This window comes from Fragaria vesca, linkage group LG2 (assembly GCF_000184155.1).
Source record: "Fragaria vesca subsp. vesca linkage group LG2, FraVesHawaii_1.0, whole genome shotgun sequence".
NCBI classification, from domain to species: Eukaryota; Viridiplantae; Streptophyta; class Magnoliopsida; order Rosales; family Rosaceae; genus Fragaria; species Fragaria vesca.
In genome coordinates, this window is record NC_020492.1 from 30,589,687 (window position 1) to 30,601,105 (window position 11,419).

At 37.5% G+C, this 11,419-nt stretch overlaps 3 protein-coding genes across 3 annotated transcripts in view; all 3 read right to left on the minus strand.

The window, feature by feature from the left end:
* Window positions 1-231: 231 nt before the first annotated feature.
* LOC101311251 lies at window positions 232-876 on the minus strand. The gene has a single exon (XM_004293098.1). The coding sequence runs from the start codon at window positions 874-876 to the stop codon at window positions 232-234; it is 645 nt and encodes a 214-aa protein (XP_004293146.1).
* Window positions 877-3,502: 2,626 nt separating this feature from the next.
* On the minus strand, window positions 3,503-8,986 carry LOC101311544 (pentatricopeptide repeat-containing protein At5g01110-like). The gene is made up of 3 exons (XM_004293099.1): window positions 6,765-8,986; window positions 6,499-6,582; window positions 3,503-4,160 (listed from the first exon to the last, which is right to left on the minus strand). The coding sequence occupies exon 1, from the start codon at window positions 8,984-8,986 to the stop codon at window positions 6,797-6,799; it is 2,190 nt and encodes a 729-aa protein (XP_004293147.1). The 3' UTR covers window positions 3,503-4,160; window positions 6,499-6,582; window positions 6,765-6,796.
* Window positions 8,987-10,457: 1,471 nt separating this feature from the next.
* Window positions 10,458-11,419, minus strand: part of LOC101311832 (probable serine/threonine-protein kinase DDB_G0271682-like) — a 6,262-nt gene continuing 5,300 nt past the window's right edge. Inside the window, exon 11 of the mRNA XM_004293100.1 lies at window positions 10,458-10,575. Coding sequence (XP_004293148.1) covers window positions 10,458-10,575 — 118 coding nt within the window. The remainder of the gene's footprint in view (window positions 10,576-11,419) is intronic.

Here is an 11,419-nt window from a genome sequence, read left to right on the forward strand (position 1 = left end):
TCGTAGTTAACAAGTGACTGTATATACAAAGTAACAATTAAACTAAAGAATCAAACTAATTTTTAAGTTCTACGGACTAATAGATTAACAAGAATTAAATTAACGAACAGCACGAATACGCACAATTTTTTTTCTTCTCTAGCTAATTACACTTGAGAAAAACCAATTAAGTTCAGCGACTTCAATATCAACGATCTGTATCATCAAAATAAGAATAGAAAGTAAATTGAATTACAGCAGTACTTGCAATATCTCTTTGGGTTTCCAGTACTCGAGCCCTATAAATCTGCATGGTGACAACCTGGTCTTATGCTCTGAAATGGTTTCAAGCTTAGGCGACCATAATTGCTCTTTAGAGCCAACAAGCTGCTCGTAGTGTTTCTGAAGCTCCGGTGTGTTACAGAGAAAGCGGTTGCTTGGGCTTTCGGACCCTATTTCCTGATCCCTTGCTGAAATCAGTCTTGTGATGAACTCCGGCACAACTTTGATCAGCACCCTTCCATTGGAACCCTTTATGTACTCAAAGGGGCTCTCCCCGCCAAATTTGATGGGAGAATTCCTCCTAGGGCTCGACGCCGACGATGAGTTCAACGCGGCGAGAGAGGAGGCGGAGAGCACACTGCCTGAGAAGCGGTCGAGGGGAAGAACGAAGTAGGTCTGGCCGAGCATGAGCTCGTCGTCGATGGACAAGGCCGGAATAGGTTGGCCGATGAAGAAAGAGTCTGCATGGCAAACCATTTGGTCGGGAAACTCGAACATGATCTCTCCGGCGATGTGTTTTCCTTTGAGGAGCCTGGTGGTGCCTTGCTGGGAGAAGATTACTTTGACGGCCGAGTTTGAGTTTTGTTGAAAACATGGAGACACTGCATTACCCATAATTAATTGGGGGAGAGAATCAAGGATCGGAGGAAGAATGAAGCAGATTTGAATCAAGTTAGGGATTGATTACGGTTGGATACACGGAAGAGATCGAAGTTGCTGGGGGTTTATTATATACGAGAAGAAGACTGGATCGGAGGGGTACGGTGGATTTGACTTGGAGAAAGTCATGGTTTGTTTTATAAGAATAGCTAGGAAATTCAGATGGGATTTGAGAGGGAAGATGAAGTCGGTAGTCATCCATGTCGGCTAGCTTTGACAATCTCTCTCTGTCTCTCTCTGTATCAAATATTATTAATGATTGGCCTAACATTATATTTTTAATTTCAAAACGGTAATGTGCAAATATTTAGATCGAGCACCACGACGAAATCATTGTTGAGAACAGGATTAACAAGGCTTGCTTCAGAATCATATAGTACTGCAAGTGCATGTTACTAATGTTAGTTAACTAATTAAGATAATTACCTATTATATAATCAGTTAAAATTATTCTATACACGACGTGTAAATTAATAAATTGTGCAATTTTAATCGCATTAGTCATTCATATATGTTGGGATCCTCTTTTATGTCTATCTATTAAAGTTATAAATCTTAACAATCTACATGGTGTCGTGTATTTACACGCCGTACACATGAGACACTTATGTAACTAATTAAGTATCACACGCACTTGATACAAACTGTAAGCTCCCATTAATCCACATATGCATGTTGTTGATCCTGGCTGCAATTTTGAAAAAACTTGGTTCAGTTGGTTGCTAGTTGTAAGTTTGTAACGCTAATTAACATGAAATCAAATAATCAAAGCATGCATTCTCTTTTACATATATTTGTCTCGACTGGATCATTCAATACGTACCAATAATACGTAACCCACAATGAATGCGCCCATTTTGGCAACTTTGCCCTAGTCAGATTAGATATACCAAAGCTAAATCTATGGCTCGTCGATCTAGCTTCTAATATATATTCACCGGCCTGAATCGAGTTGTATGTGTCTGCTATATATATAAGGTCCAACAGGCACAATATGTTGACTCCCCCATGGATCTACGTACGTACGTACCTTCATATATATACACACTCGTTGGATGATCACATTCATGTATTTAGTATGTACATTTTACATGTTATTTATGCTCTAATTTTTACGAGATAGGGATGAGATTATTTACAATTATTTATTTATTTTAATATGGATAGGAAAAACAAACTTTATATTTAGAAAAAATAAAAGAGAAAATTGATAAGGGGCGGGGAGTAGCACATGCCAAGAGGCTAGTTCAGACTGTAATTCATTATAAGTTTTTGTTCTTAATTAGTGTAAAAAGCATTCATGGAAAATCAAAATTCGGTGTTTCTATGTCTAATATCGTGCTTAATTAAATGGTGTTTGCTTCCTAATTTTATATTTTGCCGTGTTTAAGCAGTAATATGTAGGTGATGGAACAAGTAGCTGGTGAGACTTGAAACAAAAGATATATAAACATGTGGCCTTTAAATCATGCATGCTACGTACGCTTTCTCGACCAAATTAATTAAACAAGAGAAAAAAACACTTTAGGTTCAATTTTGTCCTTTCTAAGTCTCACTCCCTACATTTCCAAAAAAATAAAAAGTCTCACTCCCAGTATAAGTTTATTATTCCAAACTCGTTTATTGACATTTTCATGCTTGAGAGAGAGAGCCTTAATTATAAAGTCCTCGATCGAATTCAATTCATGGAGAAAAGTATGATCTATCTATCTAGGAAGAAGGCAACATGGAGATATATACGTAACTGAAATCCGATTAGAAATCAATTACAATTCATTAATTGCTAATACAGTTTATGGTATCATATATAGATTCCAAAAATGTCTCATATATAGTCAAAGTTGTAATAGACAATATATGACACAATTAATCATTGGTTTCTTCTTTCTAAGTACGTTCTTCATGTATGTGATAAGATTAATTGATTTTGATTATAATAGCGACCGTAACAACAATCTATTATCTATCAAAGCAAATAACGTACTGCGCCAGGAGCACACTGTTTACATTATATATAATACATGTACAAAATTGACCTTTTATCCTGATTCTGACATAAAATAAACCTTTCATACAACCATAGCTAATAATTGACTTTTTTTTAGTAATTAAAAATAGAAAGTAATCTGATACATGAAGTGAACTAATTGATGTGGATTAGTTCGGATCCTTCAACATGTAAATTGAACTAGCCTACTTGAGCACTTGGTGCATCGTAAACGAACCCCAGTAAGATCAGTGATGTTGTCATGAGGGCGGCTCAACCTATATGCACAACTATCCCAATACCATTTTACATTTAATAACTCGAGCATATGAGTAGTTTAAGTTAAAACATGACAAAAATATGCTGATTAGTTAAAACGAGGGGCTATTAGTTTAGTTCATCCGTAGACTTGTAACAAATTTCCGGCTAGTAGACTCGGATCATTGTCATTTGTTCACTCTAATATGTCAATCAAGTGACAACACAAAGATTATGTGTTCATACCATATCCATTTTCTTTATAAAACCAGCGGCCACGATTAAATTATGAAACAGCTAATTACTTAATTGAGTGCACAAGTACTGCACTGCATATAAACAGACGCTGTAGACATTGACGTCTCTACCAAAATACAAATAAAATTGCACATGCTCTAATATAATCCGTGTCATAGAACAAAAGTTTGACATAGCCCACAGTCCCACACACATTAGCGTTTCATTTCATTTCCAGCCAGTTAAAATGGACAATATGATATTTACTATCAGCCTTTTATTTTACCAAAGAAAAAGAAGGCCAGGGCTTTGGCCGACTCCTGGGTGCTTACCAAAGTTCCTCATAGTTGTTTTCTTCGGAGGCCAGACAACTCATTTCTTGATCGCAAAAGATACAAGGAAAATGCACTGTAAAGATTTCCCCATCTTTATTCTCATCCTACAAAAAGAATCCTTGTTGGCTCATTAAGATCTGAAATTTCTCCTCTCCAACCTGAACTGCTGCAGCAGAGATAAGAGAAAATGTGACAAAGCAGCTGTATCACCGCAAACTCAACTGCAGACTAGTTTCTGAACACCAAGAACAGAGATTGCACAAGTCCAAGCACAACATACAAAAGAACCCTCTCTTGAATACTTGCATGTTCTGTTTCGGTGGGCACATGAAAGGCCCATTTGATTCTCCCCTCTTTTCCATTATAGCATCAATTTCAAACTTTCTAGTTCCTACAGATGGGGCCATTTCACATCTTAAGACCTGCAACAAAATTCTAGTTATAAAAATTTACTTCACGACCAGCAAAAAAAAAAAACAAAGGAGAGCAACTAAAACAGAAAAACATTCAGACAACTAGTTTTTCCAGCCAAATTCAAGGACTCGGTCATCTAGAAACCAGAGACCCCTATTGAAGTATTGATTGCTCATTATCAAACAATTATAGGCTTTCAGGTCACACCATCCCAAAGAGGCAAAGATGACATGACACCAATACAAAAAGCCAGAAACAGAATATTTTTTATACGAAGTTATTTATCTTATATATTGATTTTTATATATAGGAAAGAGTTCAACCAAAAACCAGGAAAGCACCAAAGTATCTCTCTCACTCGTTTGGCGCTTAAGTTCAAGGAATCACTTTCAATGAAGTATCAGAAACAGCATGATGCAAATATCTACCTAAGTTGTCACCCTAATACTGTAAAGCTCATACATCAAGTAAGATATTCAACCTCAAGAAACATATACAAGTTGATGCAGTAAACTTACCGCCAAGACACCAGGACCAACAAGCTCTAAGGCTTAGGGTTTAAACACACACAGAAACTCTAATTGGGAATCACTCCCAGGTCTCTCACCAAATCTATGCTTCTCGCCAATCCAGAACACTGATTATTATATTCATAAAACATAACATGCCTGGGCATTAGGCCCTTACACTTATTTATACTTGAGCAGATAGCTCACATTGACTGCATTAAAGACTCATTAGGACTCTTCTAAACTGACGCATTTAAGAGTTAACAAAAGAGACCTTAAACTTTCTAAACTGAAATGGAAATACAAAAAGACACAAGCAGCTTAGAGACTTCTAGAATCAGACTTGGCTTTCCCTCCAAGCTGGGAAAATTATACTGAGAGCAATTAATCATCATATGGAAAGGGAATGATTAGGTGCTCTCTTTTTCCATTTTTTCCACTCATAAACCTTGAAAGGTTTGACTGTGATGTCCTCACAACAAGTTAGGATGAAACTTTGATGGAGGTCCTTTCAAACATCAGCAAGAAAAAATAATTTAAAACTGAATGCGGGCTATAAAAATGCGATAACCATTAATATTTACAAACAGAAACAAATCTGCATCATATTTACATGGCGCTATCCACTACTTTATCCACTACATCAAGTCCAGTGTTACTTCGAAACTACGAATTAAGAAAAGGAATGTACAGAGAAAAGTCTAGAAATTCATCACGCTGTCGTACGGTAATGAAGTTTATGATATTGAAATCTATTTAATACACCAAAAAATAATAACCATGGAAAGGTACTTTGGTGCATGACTTGCATCAAAGTGGGAAAACAAAAAGGACCCAAGAGCAAGCACTAAGACACTGTTACAGTATTATATATATTGATCTTGATATAGATTTCATATGAAGGTTTAGTTATCAGACTAAATTTCTTACTTGTTACTTATAAATGATGCGGAACCACGTACTACCATATAGTATACATGGACAATTTAACAGCCATACATCAGTACCAAGAGTTTTTCAGGGACAAGGGTAGATGAAAACACACTGGGCATATTATATTCATAATTTAACAATTCCAAGTGATTCCTCTAGGTTATCAATCACAAGATACTATGGAGATGCACCAACTTATAATCTGTAGATTAGTTGAAGTAGTCTAACTTCACAGTATTTTCCAGTACTAGTTAAAGAAATATGTCTTGATATTGCTACCACTTCATACTAGATAGAGAAGTAGATATTTTAAGCCAAGCCACTGTTCCTCAATGAGAAAAAAACATAAATGAGAGGCTCGACGAAGGCAAGAAAATAAATACAAGGCATATTCATATAAAAATTGGCTCAATAGCCAATTTGCTACGGGTTCCACCTTAGTGTCAATTTGTTACCGTAAGTTTTATTCCAGCTGCCTAATTACTACCCTAGGTTCTCCCAGTTAGCCAATTTGCTACCCTATGTCTTATTCTGCCAATTTGCTTAATAAAACCTAGAGCAATATGTATTATCTAGCCCGTTTTCTATATACTACCCTGCTAGGAAATCCTCTCCTCCGTTCATCCAATTACTGCCCCAAGGCCTGAATAACACAAATGAGGGCTTAGTGCCTGGATATTTTCTCTTTTAGCTTCTTCAATATCCAAACCTTTATTACTAAATTTTGTTATCTGAACCGATCCATAATAATAGAGGACAACCTACCATGTGAATGTGACTGAGAGTCTAGGACTAAAGAGCAAGTGTATTCAAAGAATTTGGACAGCTAAAAATTAGATAGCAAGATAATTTATAATGAGAGTAAGACATGATGAATCAATCAATTAATAACATATATTCATACCTAGCGATAAGCTGAAAATCAAGTATCCTGAATTAGCGATCATAGCTATCATAGCGAGTATATTCTCTCTATATCCAGTGTATCCTGTAAAACAGAAAATACTGCATCTCCATTATCTAAAAACATTTATCTATCATAATGAATTTTCCCAGACAAAAAGAAACCCACTGTCTTTACAAGTAAACATGAAACAAGGCCAGTAAGAATAACAAAATTTTAGTGGCATATCTGATTATAATTAAGAAAGAGAAAATTAAGAGACATACCCCCTCTTGAGCTACAAGAGAAAAACCAATAACTAGAATTCATCATCTGGTACAAATCCCCTCTGCAGCATTTCATCATGGTAGCGGAATGCCTCCCTCAAATTGTCCTGGGTCACATGTCCATTTATCAATGATGTATAAGTGGATCTATCAGGATTTACACCTCTCTCAATCATCTTTCGCAAAACTAACTCAGCTTCATTCAATCTACCTTGTCTACAAAACCCATAAAGAATGACATTGTATGTAATCACATCTGGCAGTAGTCCTTGCTTTTCCATCTCCTTAACTGAAAAAAAGGCTTTCTCCAGATTGTCTTCTTTTACATATCCATTAACCAGAGTGTTGTAAGTAATACTATCAGGAACAATTCCTTTTGAAATCATTTTGGCTAAGAACTCATATGCCTTTTCTGTGTCACCAGAGCGGCTATAGCCCTTTATGACAGTGTTACAAGTTACTAAGGTGGGTTTGATACCTCCTTCAATCATCTGGTCCCACAAACGTAGCGCCTCATGGACAAGTCCCGTGCTACAGAATCCATTGATAAGAATGCCATATGAAATGCAAGTAGGGACTATTCTTCTAGAAATCATGTCACTCCAAAGCTCCTTAGCTTTATCCATGCCACCTACTTTGCAGAACCCATCAATCAATGTGTTGTATGTGACAATGTCAGGCTTGATATTTCTGCTAGTCATTGCCTCAAACAAACTTAAGGATTTAGTCATATTCCCGGTTTTACAATAACCATGAATAAGTGTTGTGAAAGTATAAAAATCTGGAAAGACACCCCTTTCCACCATTTCATTGAAGAGTTTCTCTGCATCAGCAAGCATCTTCTCCCGACAAAGTCCATTTAATATAGTATTGAAGGTGATAACATCCACCACGCAGCCTTGCTCAAGCATTTCATCCCGCAACTTCAACGCCTCTAACACCTTACCATTTCTACAATATCCATCTATAAGGATAGTATAGATCACATTATCTGGAACCAAGCCTGCAGTTTTCATATCTTGAAAATATAATAGTGCATGATCACTATGTCCATTCCTTGAAAGCACCCCAATTACTGAACTGAAGCTGATTAAATCAGGAACAACACCTCTACATGACATTTCATGGAAAATTCCTTCAGCCTCTGAAATATTATCTTTTCTACAACTCTCAACCAGCAGTGTATTAAACGTAGTAGTATCAGGATTTAATCCATTCTGTAAAATCTCATACAAAACTTCCTTTGCTCTTGCATAATTTCCTACCCTACACAACCCATTCATGATAGCATTGTATGTGAAAACCTCAGGTCTCAAACCCTTAGAAGCCATCGAGTTTTTTAACTCAAAAGCTTCTTCTACGAGCCCTTCACGACAATACGCATTGATTAGAGTATTATATGTCACAATATCTGCAGAAACCCCCTTCTCAGCCATGTCTGATATGAACGACTTAACCTTATCGATTTTACCATCTTTACACAAGGCATTAACCATAATGTTTAGTGTATACACATTCACCTGAACCCCACCGCTAACAACTTCCCCATACACTTGCCAGGCCAAATCTACCCACCCAACCTTCACAAGTCCACCAAGAAGACTATTACCAACATTTATCGAAACACATAATCCCTTGCTCCTAAGTGTCTTAAACGCCTCGAACCCTTCTCTCAACTTCCTAGCCTGCACATAAGTCCTAACCAACAAGTCAAAAACCAAGCCAGAACTGTCGCAGGTTCCAACCAAAGACTCAACTATTTCAACACGGGAGACGCCACTCTTCCTAACCATTCTAAGCATTAAAGCTTGGGCATCCGAAATCCTTCGGGCCCTCACCAAAATGTGAATCATTGCACTCAGAGACTGTGACGAGTGCTTCAGATTCGGACAGTTTACCATTATCAAGTCAACGAGTTTCAGACCCGCTGGCAAATTGTCGCGGCAGCGGTGAACAAGTTCAACTACAACAAGTGGGTTTAACTGAAACAGAGAGTTACGCAAAGAATTGAGATTACCTTGCTTCAAACCCAACAGTAGCTTCTCGACCAAAAGAGAACCTGACAGAGAAGAAGCCTCGAGTGTAACACCATTTTCCAAGGAGTGGTTTGATGATGGGGAAGAAGATATAGAATGGGGTCTGTGAGAGTGAAAAAGTACTGGGTGCTGTTGTGTGAAGGTGGTGAGGGTTCTCACCTGAAGACACGGCCTATGGGCGCCCATATTATGACCCCTCTGCCGTTCAGAAGTAACACAGCTTCAGAAAGGATCTCCGAATGTCTTTTATTTTTATTTATTTTTACTTTTTGTAGGGTAGTGGAAAGTCCGAAAGTGTAAATCGGGTCCATCACAGGAATTTCATGATATTATAGTTATGCGTTGGTGTTACTCAGTATTATTTGTTAAATTATAAACGTAGTTAAAAAAAATGCTGTAATGCCCGGTTGGCTGATGAGACCCGTAAATTAGTCTTTATGTGTAGGAACCTTTGAGAAACCGTGAACAATCTGAAAAAAATAGTCACTCATTGGTGGTTTGCTGTTGCGATTGATTACGGAGCTGATACCATCGATATATTCAACGACTCTTAATTAGTAAGGAACCAAGTTCAAACCAATTTTCAGGTCAATCACCAATTCAAAAGCCTATTCATGGATATGTCTAAACTATCCTTCAACTTTTCAAAAGCAATCGAATCACATAGATTTTGCCATCGGAAAACATTAAGGCTGATTCATTGGCAAGGTCGACCACCACTCATGAAATTATTGAGCCATTATTTACTTTCATTTCACTGAAGTTCAAAACAATTTTAATTCTTTTAACATTCCATACCAACAGAAATAAAACCCTAAGGCTTAAACAAACAATTGTGATCTTCAATGCAAATTAAGGCAATCAGTTGCCAACATATGTTTAAACCGAAATTGAACTCACCCTGGTACGTCAAAAGATGTTCTGAAATAAATTAAAACATTACAAAAAAAAACAAGGACGACTTATCAAAATAACAAGGCTCTCAGGCATGAGGATCGACTTCTTCTTGATTCACAACATCTGAGTTCTCACCAACCTGAGGAGAGGAGATAAGAGTGTTTTAAATGAGGAGACGAGATTCCTCCCGTAGCATGTGCATTGATGACTCACGGAAACCGAGTACTTGATGGCAGTCAAACGACGACTGCTTTAGAGGAAAATGACACCTTCTGGGTATTGAGCTCATCCAGAACACAAACGTTTGGGCGCACGAATATTACAGTCGTCGTCCGGCCAGCCCAGACCGACGAACCACATGCATCAGAGAATCCTCTCGTCATTATTGTCTATCTCTTTCCGACCGCAAATCCCACATGCATCCGCTCTATAGAGAGATTGAAGGAGGAGAGTTCACAGACGTTTTTGTGTTTTTGTCACTCCAGCACTGATCAAGCTCAAGTAAAGACAATTATAATCTCAAAGTTCCAAAATTACCTTTTGGATGCCCGTGGATGTATGTTTAATGTGCGCATTTAGTTCTTACTTCTTCATACGTATTACACAATACCAAAAACATTGGTTACAAATATCAAGTGCAGCAGATTCTTTATTTAGTTTTTTCTTTCTTTGTACGTACGTAATATCGTTACTGTGACAAAACAAAATAGAAATCTTACTTGGCGCACTTGTTGCCCATGTCCATCTATACATAGGGAACCTAACAAACTAGTGGGCATGCTCTACCCAAAGACAATACTTCCTCTTCAAGAATACCTATGATGTCTTCGAATGGGGGCCCGTCGGAAGGATCACCACTTGTACATTTCTGTATCAACCTGCAAAACAAAAGGCATATACCGAGATCAAAAGGACAATCAAAGCTGGTCTATACATATTTTTGGTACGTAACGCTTTCAATGAAAGTGGTTTTAATTATTAGAAGCACGTACTAGATCAAAACTTTTAAAGTGTTTCAATCAAAAAATAAATAAATAAATAGACTTCTAAAGTGTTTTTGTGAAACTAGTTGAGGTAATCATCTCGGAAACCCTATTATTTCAACTTCTAAGCATATTGGTTTGTCCAGTGTCTTAATTGCTGAAGCTACAACTCTTCTTGAAGGCTTACATACAACTCTACTAAATAATTTTCGCAATGTGGTGGTGGAATAAGAAGACTCTCAAATCGTGATCAAGGCACACTAGATCAACAAGCTCAACACACAACACAAAAGACATCCCCGTTGTATGATGAAGGAAAATTCATCACACAACATGTTTAAGGAACGACAAGAATAAGAAGATTAGTTGTGTGATCTTTACCCGATACACAATGCACTCGGTCGACATCATACAACGGCTTTAACCCGTTGTGTGATAGCTATTTTGGCCTAGTGGCTGTTCATGATTATGCTTCATCTCTTAGGCGCGCATTCGTACGTTGGCGCATGATATTTAGCTTTTAACTTCTCAGTTTGACCATATCATATTCGAACATGTCCATCATGAGGCAAATTACGTGGCTGACTAGCTAGCCTAGAGAGCTCGATCATATGACTCTGGGTCCTTGAATTGTGTTTGGTTCCACTCTCTCCCCCTTGCTGTGTTTCATCCGGATTAGCTAGGAAGGGGTGCCCCTAGGGGCTTTAGGTTATAGTTTGTTTTGTGTACTTGTTTTACT